This window comes from Engraulis encrasicolus, chromosome 4 (genome assembly GCF_034702125.1).
Source record: "Engraulis encrasicolus isolate BLACKSEA-1 chromosome 4, IST_EnEncr_1.0, whole genome shotgun sequence".
Taxonomy (NCBI): Eukaryota; Metazoa; Chordata; class Actinopteri; order Clupeiformes; family Engraulidae; genus Engraulis; species Engraulis encrasicolus.
Window position 1 is genome coordinate 20,705,484 of NC_085860.1, and position 17,530 is coordinate 20,723,013.

Sequence of the window (17,530 nt, forward strand, 5' to 3'; positions counted from 1 at the left end):
CAGCCAGTGGTGTAGTCTACGTAAAACGCAGGTATACGCACCCATTTCAAAATTTCAGGGATTACAGTATACCCACTTAAAATGGATTGATCCATTATTTACAATAGCACAAATATATACAGTAGACTATACACACATCAAAAAATGCTCAAATATACCCACTTCAAAAGTAGACTACACCACTGGAGCCATCATCACAGTCCAAAGCATTCATAGGCCTAGGTTAGGCTACATCACGCTACTGTTCCATGCAAATGTGCACTCCACTGTCATTTTGACAGTTTGAAATTGAAATATCGTTTAAGGAAGACAGGATGAGCATGGGCACAAAGTTTTGAGTGTGGGGATTTTTAGAAGAGTAGGCTTACAAAATATAGTATAGTAGCCTATAGCTTACAAAAAGTCTGTCTACATTGTGCAATAAACCCACCATGCAGCAAATATGCCAAACTTAGCTACTTCAAACCACAACCATAAGTCAACAAAATGTATAACCAAACGGTGTAGGCCTACCTTAAAACGCTGTCTTCTCGCAGCAAATGTCTTTGTTTCTTGCAATCACTCTACTTTAATCCACAGCTTATTAGCCTACACACCCAGCACTGGTCACATCAGAATCTTGTGTGGTAATTATTTTGTTCCATCTTCTTCAGACATAGGCTACATCCTAAATGTACCACATATAAATATATGTATGATAATAATATTATTTCGACTATAAGGAGATATAGTGGTAGGTCTAACAAATCAAAACAAAACCCATTGCTTCTGTTAGGTGCAGTTATCTTGCTTCTGTTAGGTGCAGTTATCTTCCTTACCACTTGGTGGAGTCTGTTCGTAACCCAAGTCAATAACCACAGAGCAAGTGAATCAGGACTGGAAAGACTGTAAACTGTAACAGTCGTGTGGAAATCGGAAAATAAATCGTAATTTATTCATATTTCCATCCTTTGGTAACCAATATACATATCACAGGTTCTTCAGATACTGAAAACGAAACTGTGTTACTAAGATCTTGTAAACTTCCGCGATCTACGGTGTATGAAAATTATCAGTAGAGAAGGGGTGTGGCCAATTTACTGTTTGACACCGTCAGTGAGGTATTGCCGTCTGGTATACGGTATAAGTACTGGCTAGTCAGCTTATCTCTTGAAAAGGGAAGTGGAAAGTGGGAAGTCAGTGCTCATAAGAAAAATCTATTGACTTCAGGGCCGGCTTAGAATGCAGGGCGGCCGCATTATTACATTTCACGGCCGCGGCCCACCGGGACAAGTCCCCGATCTCCCGACGGCCACTCCGCGCCTGGGGAGGAGGGAGAGAGGGAGGGCAAGGTCACTCCTCCTCCTCCTCCTCATTTTGCAATGCATCCGTTTTTCGGAATATTCCGGGGCATATTGCTACCCGGCTAATGTGTGTGTTTGTGTGTGTGTGTGAGTGTGCGCGCGTGCGTGTGTGCATGCGTGTGTGAATATAAAGCTATGCTTGTGCACTTGGCTAATGAGACATAGTATAATGACCCCCGAAGAAGAAAGAGGAAGAGAATAAATAACAGTAATGCAAAGAGAGAGAGAGAGAGAAAGAGAAAGAGGGAGAGAGAGAGAGAGAGAGAGAGAGAGAGAGAAATGCACTGAAGGGGAGGAATCCCTAATCTTGTTGACTTTTTACTTTTACTTCTGCAGTATTTTATTTTCTCCTTCTCGGCGACTTTTGCAGTGTGCATTATGCTCGAGCACAATTAGATTTAGGTGTCTGTGCTTGCCGCACAATATCTAGCAGCACACAGGCAGAGCAGCTTGCCTTATGAGCAAAACACACACTGACGAAATCAAACTATATTTCAAGCACAAATACTAACACATGCACACAAATACAGTAAATATGCACACAGGCACACACATAAAGGCACACACACATACAGTACACCACCCTCTCTCTCTCTCTCTCTCTCTCTCTCTCTCTCTCTCTCTCTCTCTCTCTATCTCTCTCTCTCTCTCTCTCTCTCTCTTTCACTCTCTCTCTCTCACACACACACGCACGCACACACACACGCACGCACACACACACACACACACACACACACACACACACACACACACACACACACACACAAACAGAAGGCACAGAGCCTGAGTGAGACGCTTTATGGAATTCTCACTTTCCCCAAACGCAATGGCAGTATTGCTCAGACAATCTCGCAAGGCTTCTCAGGTGCAAGGAAACACAAGATACTGTTAGAATGCTCATATGTACAGTAAACCTGAGTGAAGCACAGATGGGGAAATGCCACAGGCACACAAATAACAACACAGTGTCAGAGTGAGAGAGTGTGTGCGTCTGTGTGTGCGTCTGTGTGTGCATCTGTGTGTTTATGTGCATGCGTGCAGGCATGCATGTGTGTGTGTGTGATTGTGTATGAGAGCACGCATGTGCACGTGTGAGAAAGAGAGACAGAGGATAGAGAGACGAAGAAACAAAAGATAAAAAAGACAGAATGGGACTAAACATAATAAAACGGTGATGCACAGCGAAAAAGGGCGGGAAAAAAGCAACTTCTGCGAGCCATTAATTAAGCGTAGAATAGGTAGAGCCAGGGCCGTTGACATCTTTGGCTGGGCCCAGGACAAAGTCATCTGAGAGCGCCCCCCCACACTATACATACAATGTAATGAGGACCCATTCCTGTGCCCCTTGTCTCCCTGGGCCCCTTGTCTCCCTGGGCCCAGGACAACTGACCCCTTTGTCCCCCCCTGTCAGCTTCCCTGGGCAGAGTGCAGCGAGCAGGAAGCAGCTAAATAAGATGCTGTTTTGAAAACATTGGCTGCCATATACCTTTGTTTGCTGTTTTCCGTGCACCCCAGTGTCAGACGCAGAGTTAAACAGGATAGGAGTGGTATTATAATTTGCTACTATTGTATGCATACAAAGTCTTGTAAGCCTTTGGCTGGTAAAAGCAGTAGGCTTATATATACTGTATTTTAATGGAAGCAGACACTATGGACAGTTACTGTAAGGCGTGTACATATACAGTATCTCTCACTGTGTGTGTGAGAGAATCGATGCCAAGAAAGTGTGAAAGTGACAGGGCAAACAATACAGAACATGTGTGTGTGTGTCTGTGTATGAAAGAGAGAAAGAGAAAGGGAAGAGAGTTCCTTTTGTCAGATAAGACTAACTCTAACAAGTTAGCAATAGAAACGGAGCGTGTGTGTGTGTGTGTGTGTGTGTGTGTGTGTGTGTGTGTGTGTGTGTGTGTGTGTGTGTGTGTGTGTGTGTGTGTGTGTGTGTGTGTGTGTGTGTCAGAGTGTGGGTAGGTGGTAGTGTCAGAGAATGACAAAACTAAGAACTGAGAGATGTAGAGAAAGAAAGAATAGGTGAGGCTAAGCGATGGGAAGAGAGAGTGTGATGGAGAGAAAGAAAGAGGAAGGTTGAAGTGAGAGAAACAATGAGCCAATTGGAGAGAGAGAGATAGAGAGAGAGAGAGAGAGAGAGAGAGAGAGAGAGAGAGAGAGAGAGAAAGACTGAAAGAGGAAACTGAAACAAAGTGAGAACAAGAGTGAGAAAGAGAGATGGCAACAAAGAGGCAGGAAAAGAAACGGCGAGTGACAGAGGAGAGGATGAAAAGTGACAAAGGAGAGAGGAAGAAAGAGAGCAGGGTGGAGGAGAAAGAGAGAGAGAGGAGAGAGGGAAAGATGGAGGACTGACACAGAAAGAAAGAGGGAGACGAAAAGAAATAAAATGAGAAAGAAGGAGTAAGAGAGAGATAGGCAGAGAGAGAGAGAAAGAGAGGAGAGAGGGAAAGATGAAGGACTGACAGAGAAAGAAAGAGGGAGACAAAAATGAAAAAAATGAAATAAAATAAGACAAAAGGAGTAAGAGAGAGAGAGAGAGAGAGAGAGAGAGAGAGAGAGAGAGAGAGAGAGAGAGAGAGAGAGAGAGAGAGAGAGAGAGAGAGAGAGAGAGAGAAAGCAGGTATCAGAAGGGAGTGAATATAATTATTCTGACTGTGCAGGACACCCAGCTGGGGACTTCTTCACTGGTACAGGCTAATTTATGGCAGAGACACGTAGACACACCGAGACGTTTCTACCGAGCGGAGTTGGAAGCCATTTCCTCCCCCTCCTTCTTCACTTCCTCTACTCCACCCCCGACACCCCAACCCCCAAAACCCTGGAAACACCTTCCTCCACCTCTATCTCCCCATCCTCTTCACTGGTACCGGATAATTTACGCCATGGCAGAAACGACCGCACCATTACGGTATACAGAACTGTATTGAAAACACCTCTCTCCTTCTCTTTCACCCCTCCGCCAATTAACTGTCCCCCACCCCTCCTTCTACTCCTCACCTTACTCCCCATGCCTAGAGGCACCTTTCCTTCTCCCCCCCCCTTCTCTTTCTCATCCTCTTACTCCTCATGTCTAGAAGCAGCTTCCTCCTCCTTTCTTCCTTCCTCTCCACTGGTCTACCATGACAATATGGCAGGGGCAACACACCGTTTCTACAAAAACGCTCTAAAAACATTTTCCTCCTCCTTCTCCTCCTCAACAACCCCCCCCCCCACACACACACACACACACACACACTCTTTCACTTACTCCCCATCAAGAAGCACCTTGCTCCTCCACCTTCACATCCTCCATCCCCCCTCCTCCTTATCTTACTCTCCATCCTTCTCCTACCTCTCCTCCTACACCCCCCCTCCATCCTTCTCCTCCGTCTCTACCTCCCTATCCCCTCCTCCTAACTTTTCTCCATCCCCTGCATTACACTCTCCAGGCTTGTGCCCATTAGTGTTTCTTCACACCACCATCAAAGACTACTTCTTCCTCTCCATGTCCTTCTCTTCATCCACCAACCTCTTTTTCCTCCTTGACCTCTTTTGGATCTCCACACCCTGCTATATCCACATCTTCTTTAGGGTCTCTTTACTCCATAGCACCTTCCTGTCCTTCTCCACCTCCCTCTTCTTCTCCTCTGCCTCCCCTTCCTCTTTCTTCTCCACCTCCCTCTTCTTCTCCTCTGCCTCTTGTTCCTCTTTCTTCTCCACCTCCCTCTTCTTCTCCTCTGCCCCTTCTTCCTCCTTCTCCACCTCCCTCTTCTTCTCCTCTGCCTCCCCTTCCTCTTTCTTCTCCACCTCCCTCTTCTTCTCCTCTGCCTCCCCTTCCTCTTTCTTCTCCACCTCCCTCTTCTTCTCCTCTGCCTCCCCTTCCTCTTTCTTCTCCACCTCCCTCTTCTTCTCCTCTGCCTCTTCTTCCTCCTTCTCCACCTCCCTCTTCTTCTCCTCTGCCCCTTCTTCCTCCTTCTCCACCTCCCTCTTCTTCTCCTCTGCCCCTTCTTCCTCCTTCTCCACCTCCCTCTTCTTCTCCTCTGCCCCTTCTTCCTCCTTCTCCACCTCCCTCTTCTTCTACTCTGCCTCTTCTTCCTCCTTCTCCACCTCCCTCTTCTTCTCCTCTGCCCCTTCTTCCTCCTTCTCCACCTCCCTCTTCTTCTCCTCTGCCCCTTCTTCCTCCTTCTCCACCTCCCTCTTCTTCTCCTCTGCCTCTTCTTCCTCCCTCTCCACCTCCCTCTTCTACTCTGCCTCTTCTTCCTCCCTCTCCACCTCCACTCCCTGCTCCCCATACCCTCTCTCTAGGGCAGGCGTAGGCAGGGCTGAACTGGGACCAAAAGACAGCCCATGCATTTATCATAGATTAGCCCCTCACACGTGGCCCTGCTTTTCTATGATATCATTAGTAGCTCAGTCCACTGGACCATATAAATTGAGGGCCAGTCTGTAAGTGAAAAAACAAATACAAAAACAAAAAACAATAGCATTTCCCCCAAAGGACTGCCAGCCCACTGGGAAAATGCCCTGTATGACAGATTACCAGTCCAGCCCTAGGGATGGGCAATTAGCAGCCCAGGGAGCAAATCTCACCTGCCATTATCTCTGGTCTGGGTCCCGAACCCGAGTCGGCCACATAGTAGACAAATGCCCTACCATATCAACCACGGTAGGGCCTATTATTATTATTTTTTAATATGATTTCATTTTCATGATTTTATGATTTCATTTATTTTTAGACCTCTTGTTGTACTAAAATGCCACAATTGCACAGATTCTGTAACATTTGCTGAAGAGTAACTGGTATGCAACATGGCAAAAGTAACAGGTAGAATGTCCTTGCAGCCAATCCTTGTGCCTACTGGACACACAGGTTTGAAACGTGATTGCCGACCCCTGCTCTAGAGTGTCTGCCACCAGTGATTCTCCACACCACCATGAGAGATGCCCTCCTCCTCTTCCATGACCCACCGGACTGCCACCCTCTCCATGATCTCTCCCTCCTATCATCCATCCTATCATCTCCCTCCTATCATCCTCCTATTATAAATCACTATTTTCTAAATAAATAACAATTTCAACATTGAAGTTGGTTACTAAATAATTTATTATACGCGTATATTCATGGAGACGCATCAGCAGTACCGATTCATATTTTAAAATGAATAAAGAACTCAGAGATACTTGAGATATTCGCAAATGTCTTGTTCATGCACAATAAGGGATTTATTACCAATTTAACCTTAGTAAGGACCTAGTAGGCCTTAGTGTTTGCTTACATACCTTACAAGTTACTTATGCAGGCATTAACATTGTATGTATAAGTGCTTATAGATGTATCCCTAAAATAAAGTGTTACCGAAATTTCTGCTCAAAAGTGATACTATGCTTCTTCTCCCTTGCCATCTTCCTTCTTCCTCCTCCTCTTCCTCTTCAATCCTACAGACCTCCAACCCCACCCCACACCACACGACCCACAGTCTCTCCTCTCCAAAGTCTTTTGTGTTTCTCCACACCTCCATTAGCTGTTAAACCCCACCAGTATTCCCCTTAAATGAATGCATCCTGTCTTGTATAGGCACTTCAGTCTACACTCATCCTATGCACTCAACATTTTCCAGATGGCAGGCGATGGAAATTATGTGTGAATGATGTGATGTCATGTTCCATATGTGTAATAACCTTGATGTTCAGTTCTTGGATTTTATGATTTGTTATTATTACTGTATACATTATCTGAAATAGTTTGTGGAGTAGGTGAGGTGGAATGCATAGAAAAAAGGGTATCTGGTCCCAGGGTGCTCTCTGAGTGTTGAATTACAGTAACACTCCATTTTTAACTGTGCGAAAGTGACAGTCTTCAGTTTAATGTAACATGATAATCATTACATGACACATTGCAGTGATTTCGCTCCATTCTAGCTTATCCAGAAAGCACAGTGATGTGTTTTAAGTGCATCAATAATATTGAAGAGAATATTCACAATATTCAATTTCATAGAGGGTTTCATAGTTCTTCATGTCCTGATGTACTGTGATGCAACATTAATAACATTTTCTTCTCATTATGCATGAGACTTACATACACTCACTGGCACAAGTGATGCTGACCAATGACTACCAACTCTTTCCTCCTGATTTCTGTTTTGTCCTGATGTTCCCCGTAATCCAAAAACTCATAAGTTCAAAGCTCATTCTGCTTTTGTCTTGCCTTGTTGACGTTTCCCAAAGCACTTTCGTACACAAAATCGAAGCATCAGAAGGATCAGCCAACCGACCAGCACAGCGATGGTTAACAGGAAGAGGAAGACATCCAGACAGCGAAGCTGATACCAGGTGAGGTTGTGGGCCTGAACCTGCAGGTGTTTGGCTCCTCTGTTACGCATCACAAACTCGATCCAGAACACAGCTCGGTGCAAGGGTCTCATTGGCTGGTCGTGATGGAGGCGGGACAGCCTCATTATATTCTCTTTGTACCTGCAGAAAAAAGTGCAGCTCTAGTTAAAAACGCCATACGAGTCCTATACGATAACATTCATAGCCAACATTAACCGCTTTGTGCATAACTTATGTAATTGCCTTACTGCCACCAAAGTTGTAATGACTAAGTCTTAATTTGGTACTTAAGGCTCTTGGTAGTGTCATAGCAATGTTGTTTATTTCAGTCAATCATTAGCAATCAATCAATTATGAGACTGTGGTAAATGCTGCTAAATTTGTACATTCAAATTATGCATTCCAATTGATTATTCCTTAAACACATCATACAGTGAATTACATTAACTGGATCTTAAGGTCTCCAGAAATTATGGATTTACTTGGTCTGGTTCATTTTGGGTTTTAATGGTCAGTAACTTAATCTGTTTATTAAGGCTAATGTCATAGCAATATGATTTAGTTGAGTCTTTTCAGTAATGAGTGTACAAGCCTGTTTTTAGTTTTTGAGTGGGTTTTGCTTTTGAGTTCAGCATGTTAATCATATCAGGCTGTGGTATATGTTGCCAAAATTGAAATAACCAACTCTTAATCTGTTACTTAAGGCTCTCAGTAATGGCATAGCAATGTGGTTATGCTGTAGTTGAGCCCTTTCAGCAAAGAATAAACGGGCCGACCGGCAGGCCGATCTGCACAAAGAAGTAGGCTACATACAGTAGTCTGTATACTTACAATGGGTTGTTTATGACCGCCTGTAGACCTTTGACCAGGTCACTAGAGTCCATAGAGTAGAAGTCCAGCTGAACAGCTGCGCCTTTCTTCTCCAGGATGAAAATGTTGTCAGGTTGGTCTGCAAACATTGGGATTCCCACCAGTGGCACCCCATGGTAGATGGCCTCATATAGACCATTTGAGCCTCCGTGCGTGATGAACGCTTTGGTCTTTGGATGGCCTTTGTGAGAGGGTGTAAAAATAGTATTTGTGTATTACATTACTTTATACTTAGATTGTGTTGTTTATATAGCCAAAGCTTCATAGAAGAACAAAATATAGGATATAAACAACATACAAATAGGAACCTTGCTAAAGACATATCAACATATACAGTACATAAGGCATACTTGTATCAAAGAATACAGTATGTTGAAGAGAGGAGTTAGCTTTGTTTTGCATGACATAGGGCATAGATAAGCCCTAAACAATCAGTGATTGATATCTCTTTGGACGGGAATACATTTTCTCGTTAAGGAGACAATCCGTAATCATGAGCTAAGTCTCATTATTTATTTATTTAATACCACCATGTCCACAAGCAGATGTGTTTTGTCTCTTAAGCTATCATGGGTATGTGTCTGCTTGTGGACATGGTGGTATTTAATAACTAAATAATGAGACTCAGCTTGTGAGTGCGGACATTCACCTCTTTAAGTTTGCAGTGTTTTCGCGCACCCAAAGTTATTTATTTTACTCCAGTTGAGCGCGCCCTTTTGCGACAATAAATGTTCTCACTCACCAAGCAAGTCATTCTGAGGAATCCATTTGTAGATTCGTACATTTGGAGGAAGATGCTGTGGTCTTTCTCCATTAAATCCCCATATAACCTGAAAAATTGCATCAACACTTTGTTACACTTTTGGGTCAACATAAGGTAGTGTGTCAACATCTTTGAACCTCCATAGCAGAAGCAAAATGAATGTCAATCTCAACAGACTTCAGCACAACAGTTACTGTTGTGCTGAAGTCTGTTGAGATTGACATTCATTTTGCTGCCCTACAAAGCAAAAAGGCAGTAACTGCACAGAGCTCCAAACTGAGTAAATTGACTTTAAAATGATACTGCAATCTAGTCTAAGTAGTTTTGGGGAGATTATTGACATGCAGCAGTTTTGTTACTTTATATTACCACTTTTTATGCAGATGAATCATTTTATTTAAATTTAAACTTTGATATATATGTAATTAAAGTTATAGTAACTCAATTTCCACAACAATGCAGTTACTGCCTTTTTGCTTTGTAGGGCAGTGTATGTGTTCTGATTTTAAGTTGTAACTTAGTTTACAACTATCACCAAACAGGGATTTCAGTCAACCAAAAAAGCATTAGAAATACATCACATGCCTTCTGTGGGATCTGTTGAAAAGCTGTGAGAAACATGTCTCTCCTCTCAGGTGTGAGGTTCTTGTAGAGGGAACCAAATGTAAACACAACAACGCCATCGTCTCCTGAGCTCTGCACAAACTCCTCCAAGTCCTGAAAAAAGACAAATCCACCCACAATCAAACCCCTAGACCATCCAAGACAGCTGCTAAATAAAAAAGAAAGCCAGAACTGACAGAGGAAACATCTTCACACTCTGCACATGGTTGAGTATCTATTTCATGTATAGTGTAGATCAGTGCATAGGTTCCATTAGCCCTACCTCAAGGGGCGTGACTTAAGCCAGGCTCAAACTACACGACTATTGTACCTATTCTCAGCTAAAAACAACCCTTATGACTATCGATGGAACATTACCCCGCACAACTATAGCGAGGGATTGTCGGGCAAGATTTCCTCATTGTGTCCGACGTTACAAGATAGAATTTTGCTGGTTCAAAGTGTCGCCGATCTCAAATCGTAGATATTGAACACTGTTTGATATTTACGAATCGAAATAGAACGTTGGGTTCTGTCTCGGGTGTTAATGATCAGGTATAAGATTGACAGTCGCAATTCTCTTTTTGTGTGTGGCGCAAACTGACACTAAAATCGGGAGTTGTGTAGTTTGAGCCTGGCTTTAAGCTCTCGATCACACCTGGGAGAACTGTTAGGGTGTTTCAGATTGAATGTTTCTCCTGTCCAGAGCACTATCAGCCAGGGCATCTAGAGACATTTTACCTTTTGGCTTAAATTATGACCCAAGTATGGTTTACATATAAGGGTATGACCACAAATCCTTTCTTTTCCTGTTCTGATGCTTCCCATAATTAAAATGGTAATGGCAGAAAAGTTCACAGTTTCTGGGCACCCCAAGATGCAGTTCTGACCTCTGATGACACCTCATGGTGCTTGTGGATGATGTAAGATAGGGGAAAGCTAGGTACATTTCCAAGGGCCCTCACAGAACTTAATTAATGTCTACGTAGATCATCACTATATTTTGGCGGCACCCCTGTTGGGCCAAAAAATATTCTTGGCGCAAAGACAAATGAGAACAGTATGACCTTCAAGTGCTGGGCCACTGGTGTCAACCATTTAAGTCAAACTGTGGCATGCCCTCTGATGGGCCTATTTTAGTTAATTAGTCCAGATGTCGGTGTTTTGCATTTCCTCGACAAAAACAAGAGCCTTGCCAACAGATTATTTGGGTGGTGCTAGTCCATTAGGATGTCATCAGTAAAAACATACAATATGCTGAGTCTATTGTGAACCTATCTGTTGAAACTGTGCCAACCGGTACTTCAGACTAGCGTCTAGGGTTGGGTTGTTAAGGTAATTAAGGTGAAGTCTGTAAACAATGAGTATGCAACTAAATGGTATTTTAGCAAACTCCACAACATTTATGTAATTTCTATGTGGACTGTTGAAATGAAAGCCTCGTTTACATGTAATTTAACTAAAAAGCCATATTTTTTATATCTTGTTCAACATTTTTAGATGCGTCCCAGCATCTCTATAAGAGGGTCTGTCCGTCCGCTGTCCGTCCGTCCGTCCGTCTGAAACGCATTCCTTGTCTGAAACGCTGTCTTGTCTGAAACGCTGTCTGAAACGCATTCCTTCAATTGTTCCTTCCTGTGTCCACAAGGCGGAGGCAGAGAGGCATTTTGGCCTGGAGCGAATGCGTGTCAAAACGTATACGATATGTTACCAAACCGGCAAGGCTAAGCTGATTGCATTGTGAGACAACTGAGGGGTGCATTCAATTTTCGGCATTGTTTTTCGTTTGGACAGTGGTAGGCAACTTCGTTCCTTCTCCACAGCACACCAACACCACTGTGAGTGTCACTTCATGTTCACGGTCTTGTGATAGGCCTACACTTCGGCTGATAGTGTCGCGTTCTGCAGCTATTTTGGTTCATCAGAATGGAAATGAACGATTTAGAAGTCGGCAGGCAGTATTTCACACAGATGTTTGTGCTCGGATAGAGGGGCGTTTGCATTGCATAACGCTCCACGACATGGAACCGTAATAAGTTGACAGGCGACCAGCAGCGCTACAGCTCTTCCTCTAAACGTGAGTTTGCAAACATTCTGCCACTACGTTTCAGTGAGTAGTCAGTGTTCTCGAACTAGTAGACAGATGGGCCATTTGCATTTCACATACGCTGTGTTACTGATGTTCTCGGGCATATTGCAAGGGAGAGTCGTTTTCTGCTGGCGGGCGCGTGGACCTCACAGGTGCTTTCCCTTGCGCTCAGAGAGAGCACGGGACAGAACGCGTCTTTTGCTTCATTGGTTTGCAGTCGTATGAATTTGGTAAACTCTGCCACTGAAGCTCACTGCTTTGTGCCTTGACGGTAAAAAGCTGGCATTGAAAATTAAGCGCACAATGCATCCAAAGGGTGAACCCATAGCGCATGATTCACCCAAACGGTTTTATTTATTTATTAGGCTATTTGGCGATGTTTAGTTTCTTTCCCACATGCACATGACGCTGAAATGGCGTGATAGCCTACTAAAGGTTGATAAATAACCTAGTACTAATAATATCTGGTCATTTGTAATGTAGCCACTTGATCTATGTGAAATTTGAAATTAGATGCTTCTTTTCCAAATCCAAGCATGATGACCTTATTATAGTCTAAACTGCAAAATATAAAGCTTTGTCTCGTCATTTCACTGCCTGCCACATTATTTGGAGTTTCCATGGGCAATAGGCTATGACCAATAAACAAAAAGCACATCCTCAGAGGGGGGTGGGCGTTGACAGGTTAGGAGGAGGCCAGCGGGGCGTTTTGGGGGGGGGAAAGGTTGGAACTGGCATAGAGGGACGCATCTGTTGTCCGCCTGTCGGCCTTGTTAATAGTTAACAACATTCACATACATAGCTCCCTGGTTGTGCATATTCCTTGCAGTTAGTCCTGTAATTCTTACCACTGGCAGAGGTTTAGCAGGTTTGCAGTGATGGCCGCCAATGAAGATGAAATTTGGTGGGAAGGGTCTCGGGTAGTCCCACTCCCAGTTGGAGCGCAGAAGCCACAGGTCTGCCTTCCTGCCCAGCACTTCACACATGTCCGCTGGTTCCCCTGTTTTGCCGAGAGGTACAACATGGAAATTAAATCATCTACTTTGTATAATTCCCTTGAGGATAGGATACGTGCTACCATGCTTTTTAAATCATGTATAGCTCGCCTGATTGGGCATTTGCACAATATGTAGGTCTGTTGACCTTGTAGTCAGTATCCACTGTTGTGTCCATGTTTGTGCAGAGCCCCTGTAGCAAGGTTGGTGATGCCAGGTTTTGATCTGTTACTGAAGGCTCTCTGCAATGTCATAGCAATGTTATTCTGATTTACATGAGATATTACACAAAGACTGAGCGGGTCCGTTGGTGGGCTTATCTACACAAAGAGGCTACAGCTATAAAATGTTAGTCAGGTCTTAGTTCTCCACTTGACAAGAATAGACTCTATAAGAAGTTAATGAACTATTCATTGGAGTTGTATGCATATCCTGCATAAAGAATATAATACTGTAATACTGATCAATAAATGAAAACAGTATTTGTCAAATACTGTATTCAGAAAAGTAAACTTAAAAAAGTAATACTTAAATAAAACTTTAGAGTAGTGGATGTGTGTTCAAATATTGAGAAAAGAAACTCTGCATTTATGCAAGTCACGCATACAGACATCATGATTTTGTTTTCTTTTATGCGATTCACATTGTGTAGAGGGGACCCACTGCCAAACAGCGGCCAAAAAAGGTCAACAAACCAACATTGTGTGCAAAGTAAACACTGTGAAAAGAAAACCAATTCCTGACAGAAACACCAACATGGGCATGCATGGGTCACATTGCTATATGTTTACTGCAATGTGCAATAATGTGTATTAGGTCTTTGTGTATGTCTTGTATCTATGTATCTATGTGAGCTGTCAGACACCTTAATTTCCCTCTGGATTAATAAATAAAATTACTTTACTCTACTCTACTACTCTACATACAATGGGTCACATGCTATGGCCATACCTTTAACTTCACTGTAGACCTTGTTCATCTGCGTTGACGTGTGGAAGTAGAACAAGGCAGAGTGAGTGGCATAGCGGATAAAGTTGCTCATCCTCTCTGAGAAGTTCATCTGATCTGTGGCCGTGATGGGGTTGCAGGGCACGTAGGAGGGAAGCGTTGGCATCTGACCGCACATCCTCTCCAGTGTGTAGCCAAAGGTGTTCCTCAGCACAATGATGTAAGGCACGTCCAGCAAGTCCGCCAACAGGTCACCGCAGGGAGTGAAAGGGTCACTGAGGACGACGTCGTATTTATGTTCTTTCAGCTTTGCCACAAGGGTCTCGTTTCCAGTCAGTCCTCTACAAACGACAGTTAGGTAGCCGAAGAAAGTGTTCATGATACCCTTTGCTGCAGAGAACGACTGCTGGATCGTTCCATTCCTCTGGTACCTCCAGTATTCTATGAATTCGTCCCAAACTTTGTTCATGTCTTCTTGTTGCATGGGGACGAAGTACTGACGGATCTGAAACTTCTCCTGGCGCGTGGGGTCAATGGTCGGCGACCCGGTGTTGATTAGAACCGTGACGGTGTGGTTGCGTTCCACCAGGGCGTCCACGATGACCCGCATGTTCTTCCAGTGGCTGAACTCGCCCGGGATGATCAGAATTCGCCCCCCGTGCGTCTGCGGAACTCCACCAACCAATAGGAGCAGCAGTAGCACTCCCAGGTCAGAGGTCACACAGGCCATCTCTACTGGGAGAGGAGAGCATGACATTATATGCATGTTTTAGGGGAGACGATTGTACACTGAAATTACTTTTTTTCGTGTTTACAATGACAATAAATTACTACAAATATTTATGGTTTCTCTCATTCAACATACAATTCATTCATATGACATTCTGTCATAAAAATCACTTACTGTAAATAGTTTGTAGATGAGTGAAGTTTAGTTGATTGTCATTTGCACTTACATGTTTCACAAAGTCACAGTAAATAAACTACAGTTCATAATTTACATGAAAAAGACATTTCATCATTATTCGTGAAACATCTCTCAAACCAAACCTTTGCTTCTAAATCCTGTGCTTATAACAGTATGTCTACTATACTCAGGTGTATGGTAGTCTTGCTGACAAGCCAGGCAAGTGTGTATCTTTCAAATGAAAGAGAATTGGGTGAAAATCATAGTCAAATAAGACAAGTGATCGCAAACTGTTGATTACAGGTATACAATACTAGCACACTATGTACAGTAGGCTATGTATGCACTGAGTGTTACGCCTGTGTGTTTGTACAGACCTTTTCTGAACGGGAGCAGCCAGTAGAGGATGGCGTTTCAGTCCCGTGCATGAGACTCAACACAAGGTGGTCTCTGTCGCTCTCCCTTTTAATCTCCTCCTTTTCTCTTTCTCTCTTGAAATGTTTCTCTCATACACTCATTCTTCCTTCTCTCTCTCTCTCTCTCTCTCTCTCTCTCTCTCTCTCTCTCTCTCTCTCTCTCTCTCTCTCTCTCTCTCTCTCGCTCCCACACTCTGAGGTTTTGTCAAAAGCTTGTGTTTTGACCAGAGTAAATCCTCCAGAGATTGGTTCGCGGGTCACGTGAGTGGTAATGATTAACACATGCCTGAAGAGACTTTTGAACTGCTCATGTAATCGGGCCTCAGTGCAACAATATTCACATATTTCAATTCCTCCGCACATTCCATGCTAGGCTAAGGCTTGATGACATTTATCTTGAGCCATCATCGTATTTGCATGTTAGGATGTTCTCTGAGTTTTTTTTCATTATGTACAGATGTAGTGTATTAGGTTTTTTTCCCTTGCACTCTTACACAACACTCTTTTCACATTTCACACATTCTTGCATGAGATCCCAAGGGGATGGAGTGCAGTGTGGATGGGTAGAGAGAGAGAGAGAGAGAGAGAGAGAGAGAGAGAGAGAGAGAGAGAGAGAGAGAGAGAGAGAAGGGGGCAGTTCAGGGCTGAGAGAGAAAGAGATTGAGGGGGGTTACAGCATGTGTGCATGTACTTTCGTGTGTGTGCGTGTGTGTGTGCAGGGCTATCACCGTTCTTCCTTGCAGGTGACCCACACCTGCCTACACCTGCTCTGTACACCCCCAACCCCTCATACACACACGCACACACACACATAGCACCTGTCTGTGCCTTGGTCACCTTGCTAAATTGGTTGGTTTTGAGGGTTTTAGAGGCTGGGTGGAAATATCACACCCAATAATAGCTTGAACCCTCTCTGGACTGCTTGCTGCTAGAGTAGCAGTGCTCGGGGCAGGGGTGGTTGATACATAAGAAAAGATGTGTCCAAAAAATGTGCAGCTGAATGAATGGTGATCTCTCGCGCATGCGCACACACGCATGCATGCCCGCACGCGCGCACGCATGCCCGCACACACGCATGCCCGCACGCATGCACACATGCCCGCACGCACGCACGCACGCACGCACGCACACACGCACACACACACACACACACTCAGAGACAGAGAGAGAGCCTGTGTCTATTTGTGAGTCTTTACAAACAATTGCTAATTTGTTTACTTGCCAGTACCTGTTGGCATAGCAACAGATTGCTTAAAGATCGCCTCTCAACGTAATTTAATTAATATTGCCGTGTTCCCAATTGTTATTGAATGTGTTACGCGTTGGTCCTGTTTTAAAAAACGTTCTGGTTGCTTTGTTTCAAGACGTTTTTGCAAGCTGGCAAGGTGGCTTGTGGAGAAACGAGAGAGTGTTCCGTGTTTCTCGTGGAAATGCGTCTCTGATTGGCTCACTCCTCCTGCTCTCAAAGAAACGCGTCTCTGATTGGCTCAGTCCTCCAGCCTTGGGAGAGAATGTAATGGGAAACAGAGTCGCCACTTCCCCGGAGGGTACTGCACTATAGGGGCGCCAACGGAGGCGTGCAGGCTCCATTCAGGGCTGTGCTCTTTCGACAGCGACCCCTAGGCGAGCTGTAGGCACGGAGCAACCGGAGTGAGCAGGCTTTATGTATGAGGCTTTGTGCTGTGTGTGTACCTGAGAGTAGCAACCAGCTGATAGCTAAGCTAAGCTATGTTTCGGACCACCAGACGTTGCTTGTTTTGAAAACAAGCAGAAAAAAATTACTCGACATGTTTTTAGATAAATGGGTCGATATAAACCTTTGTGGGCAACGCCTTCTTTCGACGTGACGAAACACAGAAAGGCTTTCGTGATTCGCTCGTTTCTCTGCATTATTGATGTAAATTGGGAAACACCGGGAAACACAGCCAGGAGAGTTGACGCACCGCTATGAGAGCCTTGCAAGTGAGTTTAACTTGGGGTGACCGTCCGATCTTCGAAAGGAGTGAGTAAAACTGAGTTTTATCGGAAGTTGGCCTTTAAGAATTTTGAAAACACTGCTAACACTGTGAAGGGTCTCAAATTCATCCATCCCATGTAATGTGGAGAGAGGTTGGCCTAACTGGTCCACTCTCAGACTCTGTAAAATTACAACTGAGCAGCAAGGACAGATTGTGAAGAGTCAAGGGGGCCCTGAAACCCAATGTTCTATATTTCCATTCCCATAATGCGTTATAATCTCACTTTTAACAACTGTATTTCCACATTTGCTCTGGGGACT

The 17,530-nt window shown here is 44.0% G+C and overlaps 1 protein-coding gene across 2 annotated transcripts; it reads right to left on the reverse strand.

Annotated features, from left to right (window-relative positions):
* Window positions 1-6,486: 6,486 nt before the first annotated feature.
* On the reverse strand, window positions 6,487-15,397 carry LOC134447413 (UDP-glucuronosyltransferase 2B20-like). Of its 2 annotated transcripts, none has more exons than XM_063196863.1 (7): window positions 15,214-15,397; window positions 13,933-14,664; window positions 12,835-12,986; window positions 9,880-10,011; window positions 9,274-9,361; window positions 8,493-8,712; window positions 6,487-7,802 (listed from the first exon to the last, which is right to left on the reverse strand). In XM_063196863.1, the coding sequence occupies exons 2-7, from the start codon at window positions 14,657-14,659 to the stop codon at window positions 7,517-7,519; spliced, it is 1,605 nt and encodes a 534-aa protein (XP_063052933.1). In that variant the 5' UTR covers window positions 14,660-14,664; window positions 15,214-15,397; the 3' UTR covers window positions 6,487-7,516. The 2 variants fall into 2 exon arrangements, with proteins under 2 accessions (XP_063052933.1, XP_063052932.1); XM_063196862.1 differs by having other exon boundaries at window positions 6,488-7,802; window positions 13,933-14,661.
* Window positions 15,398-17,530: the final 2,133 nt, after the last annotated feature.